Below are 26,643 nucleotides of genomic sequence, written 5' to 3' on the forward strand. Positions count from 1 at the left end.
ACACACACACACACAGACAGATGCAGAAATGACCGTGCTATATTCGACTGGTATGATGCAATGCTGTATCACTTCCCTTGTTCACACTCTTAAATATACAGTCAATTAGTGTTCTTTTCGTGCAGTTTACCTTCAGTCCCGATTCCTTCCCTGTAATTCCTCTGAGAGGAAAGCTTTCAAAACGTTCAGGAAATAAACATGTTCGGATTCAATACACTTTTTCTCTTTGCATAGGATAAAAACACTATCTCGACGACAGACTCGGATGGAGAGCCGAAGATTCATTTATAGCTAAAAAAGGACCAAGGAACTACAAGTTACGCAAGTCGTGCAATGTTATTGCATGAGCTGATTGTTCAAGTAACTGGTGGTGTCAGTGGACATTACAGCGTAGCTTATAGTTCCCTGGTCCTTTTTTTAGGACCTTGCTTATAATTATCCAGCCATTGACTTTTGATATACTGTAGAGGCACAAAATTTCGTCGGTCAATAATTTCGTCCAACTCCAAAGAAAAGGAGGTTGTCCGGTTGAAAATTTCGTCCATGGATCATAAGAGTGCATAGAAAAGCTGGACAAATCGATATTCGTCCTACATTTAATTTAGTCCAAAAGCTCCTTGGACGAAAAAGACGAAATTAAATTCCAGACGAATATTTCTGCTTGTACAGTACATACCTCGGCTACAAAGTACAGATATGTATATCCACTGTAGGCACACCATACTGAAGTTCACTCCAATTCACCTACACGCCTGCACCAACGTACACACAATGAACCACGTCCACACAGGCAACAGGTCATACCTTAGACAACCAAGCGGCTCGGAGAGACTTTTGACGGTATTCAGCTTGCCAGCAGGATTCTGTCAGGACAGCATAACATGTAGATGTAGCAGGAAATAATCTCACTACACCAATACTATATACCTGCTTTACGCAGGTTGATGCCAACGCGAACAAGCAAAATAAAAAAATAAAAAACCTAAACACCAATACACCAATGGTACCCGGTCTGTAGTTGACCAATACAAAGGTGAAGGATGCATAGGTGGAAATTAGACCCCTTCTTACACAACAATATTTAGGGGCCATCCGTAATTATCGATCTTTTTCACGAAACGAAAAAGTTTCGTTTATGGGTGGGTGGGTAGTGACCGGTTTCGTTTTGAAAAAACATCGAAAGCGGAAAAATCTACGCGCACTGCATGCATTGTGTACTTCGAAGTAGATCGACAGTGCGATGCACTGATACCACTCTGTACTCCGTGCAGTTGTGAGTTCCTTTCGTGCTCGGATGACTTCTCCGACGAGGACCAAGCAGTAATTCGCTCTGGGCCCGGCCATGGGACCGACGACAGATAGATAATACTTCGTTCCAGCCGCCGATGCAAGAGAATTTCAAATTACGGAGCGGGGCGCACGCCAAGTAAATTCTCACGCAAATATGGGGAGCGCCAGCCGCTGAAGACGATGTCGTCGTAATGTACCTGGAAGAATCTGATCGTGCTTATGGTGGGAAAGCCATGGAGAGTGATCCCCGTGTCGACAGTCTTCCAGAGACGGAAATTTAGGCCATCGACTTTCTACGTACCTGATTGACGGCAGCGCTGCGCGGCGTGTGTGCGACCTTACGGAGCTTTCCGACAACGATTCTGGGGCGATGCTGCTCTCATTTGCGAGCGAGGCACGACCACTGAAGTCTGTGATAGCTATGGCGTTTGTTTCCGCTCCGAAGTCGACTTGTTTTGGCAGTATCATGTCAATGTCGGAACTCTGACGATTTGCATGTGTACTATTCGGAATATTCCCGTGTTTAGACGTAGAGGTGCCAATTATTTGGCAGCGTATGTGTGTGGTAGGTGAACATAAATGTTTCCATGGTCGAGAAGTAGTACCAGACTTCCAAGAAAATATAACTGACTTGCACTATCATACAAAATGTAGCCTCGCTTTGAGCTATTGGCATCATTCTAAAATGTTACGGATTTCATATACAAAAGTAAACTACTCGCCGGTAAACATGGTAAAGGGTTAACCAAATTTTTAGTGCTTGCATGCGAAGGATATGATTGTGTGTGTTGTAACAGCCAATCAAGATCATTTTCTGCACAAAGTCTCAAGTCAATTAATTTTTTCGTTTCAGGGGGGTGGGTGGGTGGGGGTGGGTCATAACTAAACTTTTTCGTTTCGTGAAAAAGATCGATAATTACGGATGGCCCCTTACATCCTCCTATTTCGTAGCATGTTAAATGTTAATGCATGCAAGCATTGCCATGAGGAGCACCAGCTAAACCAAATACACGCACACGCACACACACACACACACACACACACACACACACACACACACACACACACAAACACACATGCATGCACGACCACACACGAACACACATGCACACAAACGCATGCGCGCACGCACGCACACACATGCACACATATACACACACACACAGACATGCACACACACATCATGCCACGGTGTCTCTTCTTTCCCTTACCAGCAATACATTCCACAGGATCTCAGTGTTGCAGGGAAGGTGAGCAGAGCGTACAAGACCCGCACTGCAGCTCTGCAGTAGTACAAAAACAGACAAAAAAGAACAATGACAACGGGAACAATAGCAGAAGATACACAAGTAAATGTCAATTATAAAATAAAACCGCCGTATCAAACACACTCTGTGACAAATTTCACATGGCTGATCACATAAACCAGCTTCAGACCATCAACTGCTTAACTGTTCTACTGTCTACAGGTACAGCATCACTGTTCAAGCACTGTAGTGTCCTGCATTAAGACCTGTCGCATATAGAAGCCGGTTAACCCCTTATGTAGCAGCCCCATCTCGAATCGTAAAAATATTTTACGGTTGAGCGCGCCACACTTCAATGCGCCGTTCGGCGGCGTCCTTTCTCTGATTGACTCGCGTTTTTTTGCAGTGGACAGCTGAGATCCCACTGAAATATTTGATGTATGATATGGGTAGGTCGCCAGTTGAAAGTATGGAGACCAATTGCGGCGAAAAGTGCGCTCTGCGATATATTTTGCCAATTTCGATCGTGTTTCGTTCCGTCACGCTGCTGCTAGTAGAGATATAGCCTTCTCCAGCTAATGTCGACATCCTCTAGTCGTGGACACCTGGATAGAGCTGAAGCAGCGATATCTCCTCAGGATCTGAATCAGAACTGCGAAATTTCATCGCTGAAGCCACCACAGCATTCGCTCTCCAAGTAGCAGCGAGAGGGAGGGCAGCGGTGTGTAGCAAAGGCTCCACAATCATGATCCGGTGCGTGGTGCATGGCATGCCGATCTGACCAGTCCTGCTACTATGTGGTGCAATGCTTCGGATGCACTCGGTGCATCGTTGGAGATCGGGGGTGACGTGATCGAAGATGGCACATGGATGCGCCAAGTCAGCGATCGTTGCCACATCAACGTGGCTGAGTTGGACGCGGCTATCAAGGGCGTCAAGCTTGCTGTGTCCTGGAATGTGCGTGGTCTGCTCGTCAAAACCGACTCCAAGACAGTCGCTGCATAGTTGGAACAAGTGTTCACCAATGCCCAGTGAGCGCGAACCAAGGGAATGAATGATGTGCTTATTCAACGTCGCCTCCAGGTCATTGCCGACTTACTGTAGTACTCGATATACCAGGTGTACGCGCACGTATCGAGTGGGTGCCCAGTGCTGAGAACCGCGCTGATGTTCTGACACGTGTACCGGAGCTGTGGAACCAGCGTGCTAAGTTGTTGCTGCAGCGTGCTGAGCCGCCGCCTGATGTTGCTTATTGTTCGCCTGCTGTTGATCCGGATGAGTGTGTCACTGCTGCGCCAAGTGTCCACCTGCCGTACGCACTTCGTTTGACCGACATCACAGCAGCTCAGGCCGATGACGCTACGATACAGTCCGTCATTCGTGGCCTTCAGCAAGATCAGCCCCTACCTAGTGGTACCGAAACCCGATCGAACAGAGCCTGAGGACCGGTCGAGTGCTCGTGTGGAACTGCAGGAGGCAGTCGAGTGTATTAAATTTTAGTATTTGTAGTGTTTATGGTGTTGGTTCGAGATACACCAGTGTACGGAGGATTCGCCAAGTAGCAGCGAGAGGGAGGGCAGCGGCGGCATAAACTCATCAAGGCAGGCGGAGGTCTTCCCCTAGTAACTATTTCTTATCTTCTCCATCACCAATCCTCGCTGGGCGTGAGTAGATCAGTAAAAACTACATACTTCGAATCTGAAATAATTGCAATAATTTGAACATTTGACGCAATTGTTTGCGCCTGGTATTTAGACGATACATCCGTTTTCCGCCCCTTCTGTTGCTGTTCATGCAGGTAACTAGTGCATGTGGCGTTCTTCTGTCACTGTGCGTCCCAATGGCTGCCGCTAACACGGCTATACTTTATTTCAAATGTAGCGATCTCAATTGTCAGAAATACGCACAATTGGCTCAAAATTGGGTATTCCGTGTATGCCCTCTTCCTATACCTGCATGCTTGACTACAATATTTTGACAAATGGACCCATTCATTACTATGGATTCAGAAAAAAAACATAACTTGCACATACAAAATGTGTCTAGATGTTATGCTATAGGTCCATCTTTGACGAGGAGTACCCCACGCATACATTACATGTTCGGTACATAAAGGGTTAAGAATACAAGCGTGTTTTTTCAAAATGGACTGTCAGCACATACACCTACTTTTGCTTAGTGGTGAAGTACATAGAAATACCTGGCTTGAATACAAGCCTAATTTGAATACAAGCCGGGCCCTGATAGCGATTCCTACCGGAATAAGCCGACTTTTGCACGCGAGATTACGGTATCCAATGAAACACATCTGAGGTAGGAAAGTTGTTTACCTTGACCATGGCCTGGAGACAGTGTGTGGGAGCGTAGTATGTTGTCTCAGTCACAGACCAACCGGTGTTGAGAAAGGCAACGTGCGCCTGCACGAAACGCACACGAGCAGGAACAGTAACAATAGACAGTTAAACGGGCAGCTAAGACACTTCTAAGAAAATGCTCTCCGTGACTCGGATCTTATGGATACTTGTTAGCAGTACAGCATAGTCCTCAAGACCTCCCGTCCAGGCTCACTACCTACCCTGGGTGCTATGATCACCATCTGGCCTTGCTGCACCACGCCTCGATGAATAGGTATGCCCCTGTTGGCCAGGCTGATGGGTGGATGCTGCAGCACAGAAGACACACGGGAAGAAACACAAGCATGAGAGGCCAGCAATGCACAGCCACCCTGCTAAAACACCGCAGAGAAATCCACGTAAATGGCATCGTACTGAATAGGGATGACACTAGACTGGCAAGAAAGTACAACCGGTGTAAACAAAACTCCCAAAACATTCACATTGCAATCATAGCTCCGTCTCTAATATTGCGAATTGTAAGCCCGCAAACTATCTCATTCCCTCAAAAGGCCATTAGCCCACAGCTATTGCACACACATAGGGGAGTGATGGAAGCCAGAAATACAATTTGTGCGGCCTCACAGCTCTACAGCTGCTTGAGCATCAGCGTTACACAAAGCCTAAAGTCCGTGCGAGGAACATGGGAATATGTACCAGGATTTCCACCGCCCAGCCTTAACAGCACATACAGTGAAACATGTCTAAGGCGACCACCGCTCAAGGGACCGTACAAATGTGGTCCCCGTGTACAGGTGGTCTCCTTATCCACAGGTTCATTCAACTGGAAACAAACCCCTTGGTCCTATTTCTAGCGGTCCTCTGCGGCAGGTGATTGCCTTATTAGAGTGGCCGCCTTGACAGGTTCTACTGTAGAAAAGGCGGCGGAGAGCATAGTCAGCACTCACCAAGCAGGGCCGCTGGGATCCTCGGTTCTTCGGAAACGCGCCCGACTTGCCATTGCGTCGTGTTGCAGGGTTGATCTCATAGCACGCACTCTCCACCTCCTCACAATTCTCCCCAGGTATGCAGTACCTAACCATGCAGAATAGGGACAGGGACAGCAGGCACAACACACAGAACAAAACACATCAACCAGGGCCAATAGCCCCGGTGAGAAGGCAGTCTTGCCTGTTCATATGGTGAAGTAAAATAAAGAAACAACAAACTATCTATACTACACGCGCGAAACAACTACAGCACAGTGAGAAAAGGAGCACATGCAACACATTATTTTTCTCCGGACCAGTTTCACACGTGTACTTTTTGTCTCCTCACAGAAGGGACCTCGCACCACACATACGAATACAAAACGGATGCTGATACGTCGCTTGGGTTGGAGGATTGGTCAGAGCTCCTGTGATTCTGTGATCCAATGTTCTTCAGTTCCTGACATCACTGTAACAAGCCTTGTAGTGAGTGATACGTGCTACCCAGTGAAAAAAAACAGTGCTAGTGACGGTGCAGCTGTCTACTAAACAAGACATGGCAAGACATGCCTAGAAAAACAATAAAATTGTAATACTACTACAGTACCGTAAATTACTACATACCATACTAGAGGGTCGCCGGCGTGGTGGTAGAAGACGGTGTACATGCTGGCTGGTGCTGAATGCCACGCCACCGCACTGTAGCGACTCTGCAGCCGGTGCTGCGACCACTTGGACACTGCAGACAATAACCGACAAGCCGCCACAACAAGGACAGTCCTTTACTATCATTACTAATTTATTACGAATGCAAATAACGCTGAGCAGTTACACAATGTATAAAATCCAGCATTACAGCAGTACTTCAAGTACATAGGAAGAACCGAGTGTATACTGATGAGGACCAGCACAGTAGCAGCAAGGGTTGCTCCCAGTCCCTTCATCCTCACCCTCACACACATTGCTCAATCTCTGGTACAGGAAAGGTTTGCCATGGCTGGGCTATCACCCTGCTTCAACTTCCATTCGCATGACCCGACTTGAAGTCCAACATAATACTAACGTGCAGCCATGGCCAGATGGGACGATTGTGTTTACATGCAGACGCACACACACACACACACGCATGCCTAGAACCTTGAACAACCATTCACAATCAGGATGATAACGGTGTCAGGCAGAGCAGAAGCTGGAATGTCTCTCTTTAAATCCCCAGGGCAGGAGAACACACACACACACACACACACACACACACACACACACACACACACACACACACACACACACGCACGTACACGTACACACACATACACACGCATGTCACATGATGTGCACACACGCACACCCACACACACTCTGAGTCCGTACCATCTCCATCCAACAATGAGCCCGGGCCCGACAGGAGTGCTTCAGGTGACCAACAGCTGTTGTTCAGCTCGGGGCTCCTCAGCTGCTTCCTAGACACAAATACACAAAACAGATCAATCCAGAAAAATGGGAATGTACAAAGCAGAACCTCACACAGCAGAAAGTTGGCTTGCAGTGCTGTCTGCTTATGGAGTTTGGCACAATACGACTCTCCAGTCTTCTCCTGCTCTCCCACAAAGTTCAAAGCATCTATTATTAGAGTTCAAAAATCAACTGAATGCGGTCCCTGCACAAATGAAGGCAGGCTAATTTAGAGAGATGTTTCAAAATTACTTTTTGAAGTACCACTGAGTTGAGTCAGCCAGTATAAAACCAGCCAGATGCCGCCTGATCTCAACCTAACTAACTCAGCGCTTGGTCCCTGGTTGGGTCTATATTTCCTATTCGCACGGTCGTCCTCTTCATTCTCCCTCAACCAGTTTAAAACAATTCAACAGGGTTATCAAACTACAGAGCAGCAGCCACAGCAAGAGTAATAAGTTGTTACCTTGCAGTTGCCTCCAAGGTGATACCGGTGCACACAGGTACTTGCAAAGTACCATCCAGGACGTGAAACCAAAATTCCTCCTGCCGCAGAGATCAAACATAGGCAAAGAAGACAATACACTGCACCTGTGTCATGCGCATACTAACACACACACATGCATGCACACACATGCACACACACCCACACCTAGTAGCAGCCGTGTAGCAGATCAGCCCACAACAGTGACAGCACAGCAGTTGATCTTGTAACAACGCCAGCATGCCGATAAAGTGAAAAAAACGTAGAATATGCTGGAATCGGAAGCACCATCTGAACCAGTGCAGGACACATTTCACAAGTTGACATGTCTAATGTCATTAGTAGCCGCAGCACATGCAACAGCAGGTGCAGAATACAAGGTTGGAGATTCAGCCAAAACAGAACCATGCACATCGTGCAGACTAGGTATATATTCTAAAAGAAATACGGTGGTGCACAGAAAAAGGCCAAACACAAGTTGCATGGTCTACCTCGATGGAGTTCGTCGTCTCTTTGGGCACTTCCCACGCAGAACCCATGCATTTTGCCAGTGCATAGTGCTGCGCACACGTACACGAGAACTGTGTAACAAAACACACACGCACGCGCACACACACACACACGCACACACACACACACATTGCTACCATTGAGATTTGAGAACGAAACGAACCATCCAGTACAAAACTGTAAAAAGACTGCAGCTACTTCCACAACCAGAAACAGCAATGAATGTGTGCAAATGACCAACGTCCTAGCCAGATACAAGCACAACACATACAACGCATTGCACTACACAAACACTACATCTGTAGTCACATGCATCTATGAGAATGGAAAAACAGAAACATGCCGAGTTCAAACAGTTCAAAACACTATCAGGAACGTAAGCCGTGCCCTACCGAAGACATCTGTGTCATGTCCACTTGCTTGGGTTCACGTCCTGTTACATAAAGGTAAACACACGCACGCACACACACACACACACACGATCAGGCTAATGCAATACTATACAACAACAGACGGTTCTACAACTACTGTCAATGTATGTAAGAAAGCAAGAAACTGCAGCAGCAGAACCGATCGGGGGCAAAGTCTACGATACTGTTCCAACAGAAAACTAAGACTAGTCTTAACCCTTTTACGGTCTCACATTTGAAAATCGATCACCGGTGATCGATTTTTTCAAACTATCGTAACTCAGTCAATTTTTGAGCAAATTCGAACATCTAAATATCTAGGTTGAAGAGAAAGCTCCAGGCTATCCGTAGGAACAATCGCCGAAGCGATAGAGTGAACGGCTGCGATGCTACGAAGCTCGCGATCTGCGTCACGGCTCATTTGCGATTTGAGTGGGCGAGCTGGGTCTTGAGGACGGGTTTTTCCCTTTGCAGCTAGCTGTCGCCATAGAGACACGGATTCAAATGAGAGCATGGACTCGCAGCACTCCTCACAAAAAATGTGAGCTCGATGTGAGCAAGGAGAGGGAAATGGCTGTTGAATCTTGTTTCTCGTCGTGAATCAAGCACTGGGGCGATGTCGCTGCGCTGCAGCGCTGGATCCACGGCACGCTTGGTGTCGAATTGTAGCTTGGCGTGTTGCTCGTGTCCAGAGCTTTCCAGAGAGCCCAAGATCATGAAAATCAGCGAAGGGAAACTGAAGTTATGGATGAATCAAGGTACGAAATTGTTGAATTCTGTAAATAGCCTCATTTTGACTGGATTCTGAGACCGTGAAAGGGTTAAGTGAACATCAACAAAGGCTACTGTATAATCCTCATAAAAAGGACACACTTCAGGCTCATTACGAACATCTTGAAAGTTTTTGGTTTCACAAGTATACTTTCAAGCCTTCTCATCAGGTGAAATACAGGCAAGGGAAAAGGAACAGGAACAGTGGATTAAGTAGAGTAAGGAGGTGGTACTACTGGCTACTGTATAACATGTAATTTTCGATGTATCAAATTGTCGGTGCCAGGGACCTGCCAGGCTACTAGTTAGTCGTATGTGACTCTCTACGCTAATCGGCTGAGCTCCGCCACAACACATTCAGGTCAGTGAAACGATTTCCGGTCATTGCATACTGACCTTTGATCAAGTCTGTGTCTACCATAGCATGGGCTTGGTGTCTGGATACCTACAGACAGCAGCAAGAAGAACAACAACAACAACGACGACGACAACAGCAACGACGACGACAACAGCAACGTCAGCACCACCGTCACCAGCAAGAACAAGAGGAACAAGAGCACCGACAGGGTCACCACCACCATCGCCAACTACAACCGCGAGGGAGAGAAACTCTCAGAAATGCATGCAGCGAAGAACATAGTGACTATTACTCTTCCGTAAGCCCCTGATAAGCGTGTTTCCAATCTGTCACGCCATGAATGAATAAAACTAAGCACCCAATGCAGGCGGGTAAACCCTGGGCTGCTAACAGGAACTGTACTAGAACATACCGCAGTTTGAAGGCCGTATTCATGCAGGTACTGAAGATAGATTTCTGGTACACTCCTGTCACGCTCGGACACCTGCAGCAAAAAAAGGAATAAACCACACAAAAAGTCCCTAGTTGGTGAACAGGTTAAATGACGTATGCAGCAAAGAAACAGTATTTGAGTGTTTGAGTTGCGGTACCCTAAAAAGTCGCCAAGCCACAGAAACAGCATGGAACGACCATGATGTACAAGGACAGCAGCCATGGAAGTAGAGTAAACCTGCCCTGGCCGGACGCACTTGGAGTCTTGGTGCAGCGGAAGCTGTCCTGATATGGCAGGATTCCGCTCGATCCAGAGGGACGCACGTTCGGTCCAAAGCACTTTGCTGCACGAAAATGTGTCCGGTCAATACAGTATTCTGCTTGGTACAGGGTACGGAAAGCACAGGTTCAACTGCATTCCAAAGAATTCCTTCTGCTGCTTTGCTACCCGTCGATGAATGCGAGCAACACGACTACAAATGAAAAGTGTTATAACTATTCTGAAAGACAATGGGCGCTTTCGATTACACGTTTACACAATTCTGGAACTGGTTTTTTAAATTCTGGAATGACCAGAATGAGCGGATTCCGGCCTTGTAAATGAACGACTGGAATTCACAACGCATTTTATTCATGTCATGTCACAAACAAAATTGATGAATTGTAAAAAGAGATCACGTACACCCTCGCGCGCACGTGGACCCAGCATCGCGCACACGCTGGCCAGGGAGGCTCTTCGCGCGCTTGAGTCATGACCAGACCGGTAACACACCGACTGTGCAATTCTGGCGCCAGAATTAGAGAAATTCCGCCCTCTCTTCAGAATTGACGGATTCGACGGAATTGGATAAAATCAATTCTAACGACGGAATTTGTCACTTTTTGTGTAATCGAACTGTGCATCAACTATAACTAATTCTAGAATTGACCGACATGCATGTAATCGAAAGCGCCCAATAACTGCTTTACACGCCACCAAACTCAAAGATCTCCACGGGCGGCTTCTAACATCAACACTTCCTTAGTTATTTTTCCTAATCGGTATACCGTAAAGTCTTGTATAAAAGCCGCACTTGAATAGAAGCCGCGATTTTGGGCCCATCAAATCACACATAAACCTGGTTTTAGTGTTGACATACATAGAAATACCTGTCTTGTATAGAAGCCTGCAAAATTTCACCAAGAAAGTCATAGAAGCCGCGGCTTTTATACAAGACTTTACGGTATGTGTTTTCAAGTAAAACACAAGCACAAGGTCCACACAAATGATCAAATGCACAAGTAATGAGCACAATCTGCACCGCACAAGATACTGATAAGCTGGTCCTTTGAGCAGATCAAGAGCAGAATGCAGCCACTCACATCGGGAGGTATGCGTGACAGATCAGCCACTTCATCCCACTTGCCTTCTTTTTCAACCTGAGCATACAACGCACACAGCAGGAAATAAACAACACGAGTTTCAAATTTCCCGTTTCCCGTTCTACTTACATTGATCTTGCGTCACAATAAGGACGTCACAACTATTATTTTACTTTTCGTGTTCATTTTTTTCACCAAATGCCGGTACTGAACTTGAAGCGATGAGTGGTAACACGATGATGCTCCACTGGCTGAGTCAGTGCTAGCACAACACTGGGAATGGCCACACAACACCTGTCATCGACTTCCCTACCGGGTCGAATCTCATTCTGCTGCAAATTGTGCATGTCGCTATCAGGGTTCTCTGCACAAGTGCGCATGCATGCCCTGGCATGGTATGGTATAGCAACAAAAGATGATATGCCAAATAACGCGCAACTAGACTTGGGAGGGCATTGCAGAGTTGTTGCATACAAAGTTCAAAGTTGTACGGGTACCTGTGACTAGTATTCCTGCAGAGCTCAGGGCCTACCGTGTACACATTGTAGTATAATGTGTATGCAACTTGTGTGCGATGCCCTCTCAAGTAGTGTTGAAACGAGCGTATCTATAACAAACGAGCGATCTGTTCCACTAACGAGCAAGCTATCGAGCGAGCTAATGAGTTTCATTGATGTGGCAAATATGATTTTTTGAATTTTTTTTTCTAAGTTCGAAATTTTTTCAGCTGGTTCAAATTATCACCGCCGGCATTTGGGGTTGCTGCTGCTTCACTTCATACTGCTGTTTGGTGTCGAGATGTCTTTCAGCGCCGTCGTCGAGTAGCCTTTGTAAGAATAGACCGTTTTGCAAAGATTGCAAGTAGCCCTGTTCTTCGCTGCATCGCGGGAGAAAACTTCCAAACGACTGAGCGTAACTATTTTACTTTCACTCGAATGGAGAGGTGACCGAAGCATATCCTGCGACAGGTCAGCAGATGCGGAACAAGACATCAGTAAAGTCCACCAAAGCTGCAACGACAACTGAAACAACTCAAGTGTCGTGCAGGCATACAGTCACTGTAACTGCGAGTGATTTTCACTTTGCGCGGGACTGGACTCTCGATCGACCAGGGAGTTGTAAAATATTTTACGTCTCCCCTGTCGACATGTACTGGCATGTGTACGGAGTACCTTGTATGGTGTCCGTTAGTGCAAACGAGCTGGCCGCACAAACGAGCCGAGTTTCTGGCGAGCGAGCTAACGAGTATCCGGTGAGATCGTTTCAACACTACTCTCAAGTCTAGTTGCACGTTATTTGGCATATCATCTATTCAGGGTAGGACCAACTCTAACCCGAACCCTGTATACACTATCACCACAAGGTCTCCAATGGCATGCACATCATGCAGTATCAGTGATGACTCTCTCCACAGTGCACTCACAGTATTATAGCCGCCCAGTTTCTCAACGGCCTGGAAGACAGCAACGAGATCGGCCGGCACACAGTCAATCTGCACACGGCACAGAATGAATAGAATACAACAGAATGAACAGAATGAACAGAATGAACAGAATGAACAGAGTGAACAGAATGAACAGAGTGAAGAGAGTGAAGAGAGTGAATGGAATGAACAAAGTGAACGGAGTGAAGAGAGTGAACAGAATGAACAGAGTGAACAGAATGAACAGAGTGGACACCACACAAAGCTGTTGAAAGCACAGCAGAACACCACACAAAGCTGTTCAAAGTACAGCTCTTATGGATGTGTAATGCGTGTGAGCACGGGCAAGAGACTGTCTGCGTACAACCTGGAACATCAAGTGCAGTCTTGGAGAGTTGCACGCCTCGATTGCTTCGCTATTCGTACGGCTGTGAGTTTCAGCTGTGGTTCACAAGTATCGTTCTATCACATATTCTATCACAGATTAATACATTCTAGATTACACCAGGGCAGACATCGCCGCATGAACTCCTGTGGATGGGCAGGTGAAAATGCCAGTTTAGCAAACTGGCAACAAGCACTCACCGCAGAGCTGCGCAGGTCACCGCAGCCAGAGCCAAGCAGGTAGTGGTGTACGGCCGCTAGATAGCGCGAGTTGTATAGCCACCTAGTCACAGCGAACACAGACACAACGGCGAGGTCAATGATGAGGTCAAGCAGTACACACCAGTCTATACGCTCCAGTGGACTCTTGACTTCTCAGAGTGTATTAGTTTGAACATACTAGGATGCACAGCAGTAACGTTATACTGCTTGGTAACGGTAGCTACCGTCTTGGTGATTTTCTTGGATCGCTTCAGCCCTAATTCAAAGAACGAATCCAGTTGTTTCCATGGTGACAACAACACACCAGCAAGCCAGACACATATTTCAACAGGCAAGCAGAGCCACGACTGCACACGAGTGCAATTTACGAGTATCATGGCACATACCTGTGGAAGTACTGGTTGCAGTAGGTCATGTCGCATGATAAAGAGCATCCCTTCACCTTACTGATGTCCAGTGGCTAGTCAATACAACGACACATACCGGGGTAGGCAGACAGAATCATACCACCACACCACCACACATAGTGACACAGAGAGAAACAAGGCCAGGCACAATGAAAATGACGAAGACCGCAAGACCAACAACAACAACAACAACAACAACAACAACAACAACAACAACAACAACAACAACAACAACAACAACAACAACAACAACAACAACAACAACCACTGACATCAACGAAGGCAGAGGATCTTTTCAAAAGCCGTCCAATTACTTAGCTAGGTTGGCATTATCTTGCTAGCAAGTTGAGCAACAGTGCTCTTCACCACAAGATAAGGTTTCAAACACAAATTGAACACGGATGGAGAGCCAAGGTTTAATTTATACAAAAGAGTCCTTTCTCTTTTGTACAAATTGAACATGCTGACAACACCGTTAAAAGGCTACAACTCAGAGTTTCATGGCACGGAAGTCAATCATCAGCCAACAATGACAATGAGTATGATCACTATCGTCAACACTGATGTAAACACTACAGCGACTGCACATAACAGCGACTGCACATAACAGCGACTGCACACACACACACAAAAAAAACCACACACACACACACACACAGTGACTGCACATAACAGTGGTGGCAATTGAAATCCGACCCCCAGCTCGGTGCACTCACATTGCAAACGCGCGGCAAGCCCTCGTAACACTACGAAATAGAGACCGCTAGAATCGGTGCTGCACTCCAGCACGAAAATCAGGGGTTGGATTTCCGTCGCCACCACTGTACATTCACATACCTATACAGTAAACAATGGCTTAAGCGACCACCTCGCGGTGCAAGCAAAAGCGGTCGTTAAAGGGAGGTGGTCTTTAGAACCAGGTCCCACTGTGTCTGTGTAGAACTGTCGGTGCATGAAAAAACGGCCGTTAAGGAGCAGGTGGTCGCTAAACACAGAGGTCGCTTACACCAGGTTTTACCGTAATATGATCAGTGCCATAGTACTGACGACATCAACAACAGTGGCAGCACAAGGTGCAAACTACAAATGAGGAGCAAGCCTTCAAAACTAAGCCTACCTGTGTGCTGCATGGGTTGTTGATGATAGACATGCCGACGCCTTTACTGTGTGCATCCAGCCACTGTACACAGCTAGCGGGATCAGAGAGGACGTTAGCCGGTGGATGTGACACTGCTATTGTCTCTAGCTTCGCCGGCCGCCAGTCAATGGCGTTGGACGCTCGGCTAGGAAACAGCGTAGTGATACTGGTGTTGACGCTGGGAATACCACTGACGGTGCGTAGGTCGTGAGACCGCACCGTCATCTTGGGCTTTGGCGGTTTTCTCAGGCCATTGCAAAGGCCGCCCTTGTGCTGCTGGGCCTTACGTATGAGACCGGCGTTCTTCTTGAGTTTCCCACTGCCGGATTGGCTGTGGCTTGCAGTAGAACTGCTTGACGAGTCAGCAGGGGACGGGGGTTGGCTGTGACTTGCAGTAGAACTGTTTGGCGAACCTGCAGGTGACGAGGCACTGCCTGCGGCTGAAGGTTGAGGAGACGGGCTGCGTGACTGTACCATAGGTGACGGCGCTGTGTACCTTGACGGCGAGTTTGCCACCGATGATAGAGGCGATGTGGGACTGGCACTGGCTGCTATGGTGCTGTAGGGCGAGAGGCGGTTAAGTGGCAGCATGTCAGACTGGCCTGCTTCACAACTACCCACACTATCCGCTTGAGATACCTCCACCGGCGGGAAGTAGATAGCATGGCATTTTCTCTTGGCTGGGTGCAGGGCATGCTGAGACTGGATTCCTGCCGCGGAACCATGCATTGCCCCATTGTCCTCTTCTTCTTTGGGCCTGACTAGTCGAAGAGGAGGTGGATGAGGACCTTGCTGGAGCGACATATGGTGCAACGTGGTCGAGTTGATAGTTGAATCTGATAACGATCTTCCACTACTGGCATTATGCATCGGGGACCGCGAAGTTGCCGGCTTCTACACCACACAGAATACGAGAGAGAGAGAGAGAGAGAGAGAGAGAGAGAGAGAGAGAGAGAGAGAGAGAGAGAGAGAGAGAGAGAGAGAGGGCAGATCAGGGAAGAGCACAGTGGTAGCCTCTACATGGAAGAGAGAAGGAGCTGGACCATGCACGAACTAGCATATCAAAGCTTCTTCCAGGAATTCTTCACAACGCATGACAGTACACACATGCACAGCACATGTTCGCACAGTAGCTCATCCAAGTCGCAAGTACACCAGCACATGTACTTGTGACTTGCAGGTCTAACACACATACAATAGGCCATACAAACTGTGGCCAAACACTCACCCCTATAATTATCACAAACACTTACCGACACAGGCACATCACACCCACCAGAGTGAACATCAGGGGCAGCATCATCCGAGTCGGAATCTGACAGGACAATCACCTCGGTGCAGGGCTGTGCATTGCTGGATTTCCGTACAGCATGAAAGACACTGGCCGGCGCCACCACCACCGCACTGCCGCTGCTCTGCTGTGTGCGCTGCACACTGGTGTGAGCGGTTGCAGTGGATGCCGGCAAGGAGCTACTCGACGTGGCATGGCTCGGTAGTGCATCACGCTGCGGGGCTCTGGAGCTCAGCGGCGCGTGGTGCACAGTGATACCATTCCGGGGACGGTTGGCACCTTTCTGTAGGGAACCATCCGCAGCAGGTAAAACTGGCTTACAGAGCGTTGCAGAATAGCCGTTGGGCGCTGGTGCCGGTGATGCAGATGCTTTGCCGCACGCTGATGACCCCATTCTCGACGGGTTATATGTATTCGACGCAGTGAGATGTCCAGAGCCAGACGCATAACCATGGGCTGCACGTGGAGCCAGCTTAGACAGCTGAGAATCTGCAAGTCCAGCATCTCGATGTTGGCTGAAGTCCAAGCGGCACGCCACCGAGGAACCTATTGAAGAGCTGTCAACGTCGCTGACACTAGACGACGATGATACCGGCTGCAACCGTGGCTGAGAAACCGTGTCCGGGTGCGGGGCAGCGGTTCTCGCAGGACCAGAAGACGACATGGCCCGATGCGTGCCTGCTACATCCATAGAATGGCTACGCGGTAGTAAAGAATCAGACCTGACATGCAAGATACCAGATTGGCTTGACGTTCGCCGAACGCACACTGCTGCCGCCGTCACCGCTCCTGGTGCAGAACTAACAGCACCAGCTGCCGCAGCAGCACCGGTCGCCGATGAAGAAGAAGACGCACATGCACCCGGCAACGCATTTCCCGGCATTGGAGAGGCGTCGCCAATGGATGACGACGGTGTCGTGCACTCAGAGACGTCGGCCGTGACAGGCGGCGTGTTGAACGCGGCTAGACGCGCCGGCATGTCTGGGTGGCCGCGGAGCACCAGGAAAGAGATGAAGTCCTCGGTCAGACGCTCTTGCCCTGGCGTGGAGGGGCATGATAGAGATGTGGCAGAGAGACTGGACGATACCGACGTCCTTCTGCCAGGCGATAGGCTATTCTCTGGAAACTTGCGCTGTGCCTTGAGCCGGTGTTTTCTTCTGGTCACTGGTGCTGGTGCTGACGTGGCTGCTACTGCTACTTCTGGTGGTGGTGCTGCTGCTGCAGTTGCTACTCCACTGAAACAGTTCGTAGAGCCTGTAGGTGGTCTAACAGTCTGTGCTGTCACTGATGAATACACTCCCTGTGGCTTTCTTGGGCAGGCAGCGCCACTGCCAGCATCAACAGACAGACCACCTCCACCACTGACCCCAAGTAGCGACGCTTGTAGATGATCGATTCCGTTGTGCGTTGCAGAATACTTGGCGGCAGCAGCAGCATGCAGCTGCTGCACAGTGTGAGGCGCATGGCCGGGAGCTGGCGGAGGCTGCGCTGGCCGGAGGTCGGGCGTGAGCATGGAGCGCTTGACAGCAATCTGATGGTGAAGGACGTCGTCCTCTGATAGCGGAATGCCAGCGAACCCAGCATGGCTGCTTGGATTCGCAGGATGTGTGGCACTCCGTGCACGATTGGCTTTGGCCGAAGACGAGCGCTTAGCCGACGACTTCCTGGCATGATTGTTTGTGTGAGGTGCATGGCCTGTGTGCCCGGGCAATCGAGCTACTGGCTGCCGACTGCCAGGCATAGCACTGTTGGCCAGCGCCAGCCCGTTGGTTTCCGAGCCTGAAGAGCAACACCAAGAACAGTGGACAAGAAGGAATGTCAAATACATGCTGCACACGCTCTCCAATCACGCCTGCGCACAGAATGTCAAATACACGCTGCACACACACTCTCCAATCGCGCTTGTGCAGGCAGCATGACGGTCTACAGCGCATACACACAGGCCTTACACAAACCTAACCAATAAGCCTTTTGCGCGTTGTACAGATGTACGAAGTTCAGTACTAGGGCATAGGTGTGTACAGACCCGATTGGGTGCTCATTGTGTGCTATGCATGCGCATTTGACCAATTTTAGCCTCATAATTAATGGCAAACAATCCCTTTTCCAGCTTCTTCATTTTGGTTAGAACTAATGACTAGCTAGATCTTTGTCAGAAAAGGTTTTCGTTTGAAATGCCTTCAGGGCCCATTTCTTAGTGGAAATAGCAGAAAACACAACAGGGTCCTGCACATTCAACACCCATTAGGTTCTCAGGATTCTACGGGATTTCGTGCATCTGTACAACGCGCAAAAGGCTTATACAGTGTAGTGTAGCGGACTATCAAGCACAGTACAGTGTATCGTAGCGGACTTGTATCGAGCACAGTACAGTGGAGCTCACTTAGTACGTACTCTCTGATAAGACATACACTTGTCTAGTATGGACATTGTCCGGAGCACGTGTGCACCAATCCATACTGAAATATGTTGGGATAAGAACTACATTGGATACCAACTACACTTTCCTCCTGCACATGGGGTATGTCTTATCAGAGTTCTACTGCTACATGTACCAGTAGAACATACTGTAAGCTCCCGGCGTTCCCGGCACCCACAGCACATCTAGATGCAAGTGCGTGTGTACATGTGAGTGCGTGCATGTGGGTGTGCATGCGCATGTGTGTGTGTGTGTGTGTGCGCGCAAGCGCGCGCGCGTGTACACGGTATGTGTATTCGTGTGTGTGTGTGTGTGTATGTACGTGGCTGCGTCGATATGGTGTACGTCGCACGGCAGTTGATGGAGAAGACGTTGGAGCATGATTCAGATGCATATGTCATGTTCGTCGATCTGAGAAAGGCGTATGACAGTATCCCGCGTGCAGCGCTGTGGCAGGTTCTCCAGAAGCTTGTTGTTCCGCCGGCAATGCTCCGCATCATTCAGTCACTCCACAACGGCATGACTGCTTCTGTTCGGGTGGATGGCAAGCTGACTGACCCGATAACTGTGCGGAATGGATTGCGTCAGGGCTGCACTCTCGACCAATGCTCTTCAATTTGTACTTCTCTGCCGTCGTTGCCAGTTGGAGGTCCAGTTGTCCGGACGCTGGCATATCCTTTCGATATAAAGTTGGTGACCGAACGGCGAAGGGCAAGCTCCTGTCATCAACGGTCACAGAATTCCAGTTTGCTGACGACGCTGCACTCTACGCAACATCTCGGCCTGCCTTCAAAGCGATGACTTCCAGCTTCATCACATGTGCAAGCAGCTGGGGCCTAACGGTCAGTGTGAGAAAGACCAAGGGTATGGCTGTGGGTGAGTCTGCTGATCGCCGTGACGTTGTTGTTGGAGCAGACACGATTGAGGTGGTGGACCAATTCACCTACCTTGGCAGTGTGCTCTCCTCGGATGGTCTTGCCTGTGCTGATGTCCGCTCCCGCCTTGCGAAAGCCTCAGCTGTGTTCGGAGCCCTCAAAGCTCCTGTCTTTGATAACAAGACCCTGTCGCTTCGCAGCAAGAGGCATGTCTATGAGGCTGTCGTCCTCACAACCCTCTTGTATGGTGCGGAGACGTGGACCACCAAGGCAGGCCACCTCCAGAAGCTAAACACGTTTCACCATCAGTGTGTTCGGCCGTCGTCAACAGTGGGATGATCGGATCTCAACGGCCACATTAGCGGCTACATTCGGTGTTGACCCTGACATCACCAGCATCATCCGTCGCCACCGGCTTCGTTGGCTGGGTCACGTCGGCAGGATGGACGACTCGCGCGCACCGAAGCAATTGCTGTTCGGCGGGCTGCCTGCCCCCCCCCCCCCCCCCCGTCCTCGTCACGGCCCGAAGAAGAGGTGGCGAGATGTGGTGGCGACTGACCTGGCGGACCTCGACGTGACCACCTGGCTTGAGAGTTGCCAAGATCGTCCCGGCTGGAGACGAGTTGCGAGTAGCACTCCACCGCCACGGCCCGCTCCTGATCCTCTTCTATGTGTCTGTGGACGCCCGTTTCGTCGACCAGGAGACCTGAAACGACATGCCAAGTTCTGCGCTCGTGTTCTCACTTGAACTTTCCGACATTCGCTATCATTGCGTACGCAATGGGCAAGATCAAGGTCAAGGTCAAGGTACGTATGTGTGTGTATGTGTGTGTGTATGTATGTATGTGTGTGTAGTGTGTGTGTGGTGGTCGATTCACATGGCTTCGCCAGTTGTTTGGATTAGACAGTTATCTGGCGCACAAGTCTTGATCTGTCTCATTCAGATCTTGTTCGCTATCGTTGCTATAAGAGAAAATCTGTGGGTGCACATCCAGTGCATGTGCAGATTTGCGTGCTTCTCTTGCGACGGGCGTATACATGGTATACATGGTGTGTGTGTGTGTGTGTGTGTGTGTGTGTGTGTGTGTGTGTGTGTGTGTGTCAGCTAGTTCGGTTGGTGAGTACACTTATGCCTGATTGCGTTGGGTCTGTTGCCAACGGACTCGGCTGCTTGAAGGTGTAATGTTGTACCTGCCACCTTTGTTGGTTCCAGGGTTCATATACTTTCTATTTGAAGTGTACGTACCTGTTAACCATGGACTGCTTTTGGCTAGATTAACTCTTGTGTAATCAATGGTGCTAGTGAAGCTTATATCAGCTCCACTCTGATTTAGCCACCCACACTAGTAGCAAGTATTACCTTCACTGGGGGCAGGGGTACCTGCAGTTGGATCCCTGGACGGATACCCTGATGCCGTCAATCCTTTTTCTGCACCTTGTCCTCACCCACTTACTGAGGTGTGGTGAGCCCGTAAGCGGGATCATTTTCAAGTCCACCCAGAGTTTTGGGGATTTCAGGGGGTGTCGGCCGTTGGGCGGTTCAATGGCCAATTGAGTCATCTTTCCAAGATTCCTTTTGAGTCTCCCCCGGGGAGACCCACGTGACCAGTTTTGGCAGTGAGCAACAAGTACAAGTACAAGTGTGTGTGTGTGTGTGTGTGTGTGTGTGTGTGTGTGTGTGTGTGTGTGTGTGTGTGTGTGTGTGTGTGTGTGTGTGTGTGTGTGTGTGTGTGTACTCACTGTGATGCGATGCCTGGCCAGAGCTTTCCAGGCGACGCGCCTCCCGCTTCTCCCGCCGCCGCTCGGACAAGCTCTCCGATATGGCCGCACGCATGGCTTGGTCCTCATCGTAGTAATAGCCGCCTTGGTAGTTCTGCAGTGTGACAGGCAGACAGACAAGGGACCAGAATGTCAGAAAATACTTCAAAATAGGGTAGGCACTGTACACAAACCTAAAACTTGCACAGCACTCCAAAACAGAGCACTCCAACACCACCAGCACTGGCACAACTGATCACCAATAAAATACACCAGCATGCAGTGTGTGCACAAGAGCTGAAGAGCTCATAACACTGAACAAAGAGTGAAAGAACTGAAGTAATACAGAACTGAAGTAATACAGAACTGATCAGGAGCTGGCTGGGTGAGAGCTGGCAGTTTGCGCAGGCGTGCGTGTGAGGTATGATTTAGACCATCACACCTGCCATGCATGCATGTGATGTATGATCATAACCGTCATACCCAACATCAACAAGTAAATACAAGCACTGGTGTGAAGTAGAGTGCTACCTGATAATTTCCTCCCCAAGTCGGCCACCTCCAGGCGTCCAATAAATGTGCACTGGGCAATCTTAGTCGGGTGATACGGTTACATCCATGTACATGTACACGTCCATCATGCTTGTAAACGTGCTACATTTAGTACAGCCCCTGGGTTTTCCTGTGAAATCAGAATGTTCTTTTTCATATCGGTTTTCCGAGAGATGATAAATTCCGGCCAGTTTGGAGCAGTGGGCGTAGAAGTCCAACGGCTACTACAGCACAAGCACAATGCTGACAAGTGAAATCCAACAAAGAGTGCATGTACCCTCAGAGTCCAGTTCAACTGCACAGGCCTAGTTTCTGTAGTACTGTGACCGTGCAGCCGTGTACTACTGATGAGCGGTTGACACTTGTGGACTTTGGTACGAGGTGATTTGGCACTTTTTTTAAATATATTTTGCTTTTTGTACTACTGTTGTGGATATTGAAATGCGGTGGAATGACCGGGGCTGGCGTCCTTACTTGCTTAGTGCCTACACATCATGTATTTGAATGTACCACTGCTAAAAAAAGACCAGCAGTGCTCGCTTGCAAGGCCAGCGCCCCTTCACTTCTCAACTGGTTTCAAAGTCTGCAACAGCAGTAACTCTCAACGACATGACATTGTACTGACATGGACCATGCTTGACTAGACCCGCACCATGACACACTGAGTACGGAGGAAGCAAATACAGCAGCCAGGCCACCTGCCTCCCTGGACAACAGCCAAGAGCTGACTGAGCAACCACAGGATCCAGAGCAGGCGTCTGTCCATGGCCGTGTGAAAAATACCCTGGCGCATTTCCACCAAGCACAGTCTCAAACGTACCTTAGTAACCTAGACCTGGACTCTCAGGGCCGGTGCCACTGGTACGGCCATGACCAGGTTTTACCAATCCCACCATGCATGAAATGTCCAGCGTGTAATTAAATTAATTATTTATACAGAAGTACTATCATACTATTCTCATACATTCCTCACTAGAGTCTCTCCCTCCCAAGCTGTTCTTTCTGTTCAGTGAGGACTACCGTACTGGTTTTATATCCGTTGCCAGCGGAAAGTGTAGCTACAGCAACCACACATGATGCATAGAGCGAGTGATGCATCTTCCCACGAAAGGCATGATACTAAAGCTGCATAATCAGCCCCGTAGCCGACCCGGGGCCCGTATCGTCCCACAGGAGCTGGTTCCTGGCCTGACTTTACAGTGCAGGTCATTGGATACTGAAACTGAGCATGGGCGTATAATCACCCCGCAGCCGACCTAGGGCCGTACCACCCTTCAGGAACTGGCTCCTGGCCTGACTCTACAGTGCAGGTTATTGGATACTGAAACTGAGCATGGGCGTATAATCACCCCGCAGCCGACCTAGGGCCGTACCACCCTTCAGGAGCTGGCTCCTGGCCTGACTCTACAGTGCAGGTTATCGGATACTGAAACTGAGCATGGGCGTATAATCACACCGCAGCCGACCTGGGGCCGTACCACCCCCCAGGAGCTGGCTCTACAGTACAGGTCATGGCAGTGGGCTTTGAGGAGTAGGTTCACTTCGAACCAAATCTGCGCGTAGTGCCACAAGGACCAACAGGGGGACAGTTCGTCCGCACACTAAACAAATCCTCTGTAGCTCTGGCGATGTTTCTGCAGTCAAATGCATAACCTTCAAGATGGCAATGGTAGCTACCTTACTCATGCTGCAACAACAGGCACCTTGCACACATGACCTGTGCATACACGCAGAGTGCTTAGCTTGATGCCTGGAACTATGGAGACTCGGAAGAAGGGGGGGGGGGGGGGGGGGGCGTCAACAACCTGATGCTCGAGTGACTAACCATTCAGCGTAAACTGCAAGACAGGTCTAAACCACAATGGCCAGAAGACCGAAGACACCTCGTGTCATTCTTTATCACTGATCTCAGACAGCAAAATCACCGCAGGCACAAGAATGCTATTGGAAAATGACTCTGCAAAGCCGTTGGTGCGGCAAGAGGACATTGATGGGCAGACAGTTCATGACAGCAAGCCCCCTCCAGCGTAGCCAGTCAGTGAATCAGCCCAACTAAGCGACGGCCAACTACCACCAGTAACACCCCTGTCAACTTAACCAAGCTCTATGGCAAGTACAGGTCGTCCCTCGTTAATACATAATCTCTGGGACTTGACAAATGTTATGTATTAACGGGGTTTATGTACTAAACGAAAGTGTACATATCTTGCTTGTGTATCAGAATTTTTCACTTTTTTCAACTTTTCAGAGTGTTTCTTGCTGCCATGACTAGGGAGCGATATTATTCTTGATTCCCTCGATATATTTAAACATAAAAATTATGTTATAACGGTCACAGTCAGCGGAGATTCTACAGTTTTACTGTAAGACCAGAAATTTTACATGATACCTGCCCAGTCGCACCTGTACAGTCACTCGGGGAAAAACAGAGCTTTGTCAGTTTGTGATGTCCGCTCTGATTTCTGAGCTAATTGCGTCCACCAGTAGAAACTAGAACACGATGTGCCTCCACTGGAAGCCCAAAAGATCAACAAATTATGTACTATTGGGGTAGGTGGCATGCGGGTACGGAGAAATGTTATGTACTAACAGGGTTTATGTACTAACGAATTATGTACTAACCGACACAATTTGTATGGAAATGACCACGTTTCGTCCGGGACTTGAGATTTCTTATGTACTAACGGGGTTTATGTACTAACCGGACTCGTATTAACGGGGGACGACCTGTATTAGCCGGTATTGCCCACATGTGCGTACTCAGCAGGGGGCTGTAGCACCATAATAATATGTCTCTAATATCGACTGAGTACGAGGGCAATGCAGGAAAATAAAAGCAGGATAAAAGACTGAGGTGAAGCCGGGGTCTTTTACGAGGCTTTTTGAGTCAATACTAAGACAGTGATAATAATACACATCGTATGTTAGCGCCTTTAAAGCCATGGCCTTATATTCAAAACACCGCTGCTTTCCTAGCTATTTTTAAAAACAGATGCAAAATGATTCACCCACTACGCCATGCCATAAAAGTCAAAATCCACACAGAAATTTCAATCTAAATCCACTTGTTCACCCTTCCTGCTGGGCTGTAAGTTTGTTAGAAAGAATAGTACTTATTCCTTCATTTTTACAAAACATACTTCAAATATCATTTCATTTATGAGGCCCGTGGCTTTATAACTGAGCCTGGCTTTATAATCGAATAAAGCTTTTTCAAGGACGCCGTTCCCGCCATCGCCCCGGCGCTCACCCCGAGATTGTGGTGAACAGGTTACATGTCAAAACGCATTGAAAAGTATACGACATGTGACAAGCTCGTCTCCACCAGCGCTTGGAGCGATTCTGAAGCTTGTTCTTTTTTGCCCAAGCCATGGAAGGGCTTCCTGGCAACTGCTCTGACTCAACACGAGTGTCGGATATCAAGTGGAGCGCCATTCTACTGCTTCTTTCACCTCCACTCATCCATTCCCATACAAAGTGAACGTGAACTGGGCTTCGCCTGTTCACCAGCAATCAAAAATTTCTCGCACGTGACCCTTGGTACAACCTTGAAAAAGCTCTACTTTTTGTATACCTCCATGGCTTTAAAGGTGCGGACATACGGTATGAACAGTTTGAATACGTGACGAGGGGACAACAGTTTCAAAAGCTCAGTAATACCATGTTGAGTTTGGATAACATAATCCACTACATGACATCACATAAGTACGCTTTTTTTTCAATTTCAAATACTGTAACATCCATGAATTACATGTATCTGAACAACACACAATGTACAAGTGAATGTGCATGACATGCATGTACAGCAAGCCCACTTGCAGTACACATCTACAACAAAGCCTCGAAGGCACCATTCCACTGCGCTGTGAAATCAAAGTGCCACATGGGAAGAAACAATGAGAAGCACTGCAAACCAACGCAACGCATACGTACTGATGTGCCAAAGCATTTCTCAACGCATCTACAAGCTGACACTCTGTCTTCACATTTCACTAGCAACTTCCGGTCATCCCGCAATGGTAGAAGGCATTTCACACCTCAGAGCCACAAACATTTGAAAAGTGGCGGTCAAAGTAAAGAGTGCTTGAATTGTAGTACTATAATTATTAGCAATGAGGAGAAATTATCCAACAGCTAAGTAACTCTTTGCACGTCTTCTCCGGGCACAGCGGTCAGAGGACAAAGCGCCTCTTGGTTTATGAATCACATCTAAGCGTACCAGACTCGTCTGGCAAGAAAGGGCATTCATGGACACATTTTGGTACTTACGATGACGCGAGAAGGAACATTTCGCCTGGGTCTATCCATGTCTGCTTCGCTCTAGTAATGGAGAGTTAGCTCTACAATGTACCCATCAACGCTAGAATTTTAGCTCATATCCAGTAAAGTAGAATTCGATCCATGCTGAGCTGAGAGAGAAATGACTAAGCAAGTGTGAGAACGGTGAAGATCATTTGGCAGGTGAGCCCAAGGCTCCACTCCTCCACGCACGAACAGCGCTGCATGCTCCACAAACCTCTCATTTTTATCATCAATCAG

General features: G+C 48.5%; 1 protein-coding gene across 1 annotated transcript in view; it reads right to left on the bottom strand.

Annotated features, from left to right (window-relative positions):
- The window catches only part of LOC135818599 (serine/arginine repetitive matrix protein 2-like), a 30,997-nt gene extending 4,382 nt beyond the window's left edge, over positions 1-26,615 (bottom strand). Inside the window, exons 1-20 of the mRNA XM_065331988.1 lie at positions 26,374-26,615; positions 21,535-21,667; positions 16,463-18,279; positions 15,189-16,103; positions 14,051-14,124; positions 13,644-13,725; positions 13,059-13,127; positions 11,636-11,692; positions 10,254-10,325; positions 9,880-9,928; positions 8,695-8,735; positions 8,284-8,373; positions 7,775-7,854; positions 7,228-7,316; positions 6,484-6,598; positions 5,839-5,965; positions 5,113-5,199; positions 4,868-4,954; positions 2,502-2,573; positions 805-863 (exon numbers count right to left, since the gene is read on the bottom strand). Of these exons, the coding sequence (XP_065188060.1) occupies positions 805-863; positions 2,502-2,573; positions 4,868-4,954; positions 5,113-5,199; positions 5,839-5,965; positions 6,484-6,598; positions 7,228-7,316; positions 7,775-7,854; positions 8,284-8,373; positions 8,695-8,735; positions 9,880-9,928; positions 10,254-10,325; positions 11,636-11,692; positions 13,059-13,127; positions 13,644-13,725; positions 14,051-14,124; positions 15,189-16,103; positions 16,463-18,279; positions 21,535-21,667; positions 26,374-26,412 (4,154 nt within the window). The 5' untranslated portion in view covers positions 26,413-26,615. The remainder of the gene's footprint in view (positions 1-804; positions 864-2,501; positions 2,574-4,867; positions 4,955-5,112; positions 5,200-5,838; positions 5,966-6,483; positions 6,599-7,227; positions 7,317-7,774; positions 7,855-8,283; positions 8,374-8,694; positions 8,736-9,879; positions 9,929-10,253; positions 10,326-11,635; positions 11,693-13,058; positions 13,128-13,643; positions 13,726-14,050; positions 14,125-15,188; positions 16,104-16,462; positions 18,280-21,534; positions 21,668-26,373) is intronic.
- Positions 26,616-26,643: the final 28 nt, after the last annotated feature.

The sequence above is a fragment of the Sycon ciliatum genome, chromosome 1 (genome assembly GCF_964019385.1).
Source record: "Sycon ciliatum chromosome 1, ocSycCili1.1, whole genome shotgun sequence".
NCBI classification, from domain to species: Eukaryota; Metazoa; Porifera; class Calcarea; order Leucosolenida; family Sycettidae; genus Sycon; species Sycon ciliatum.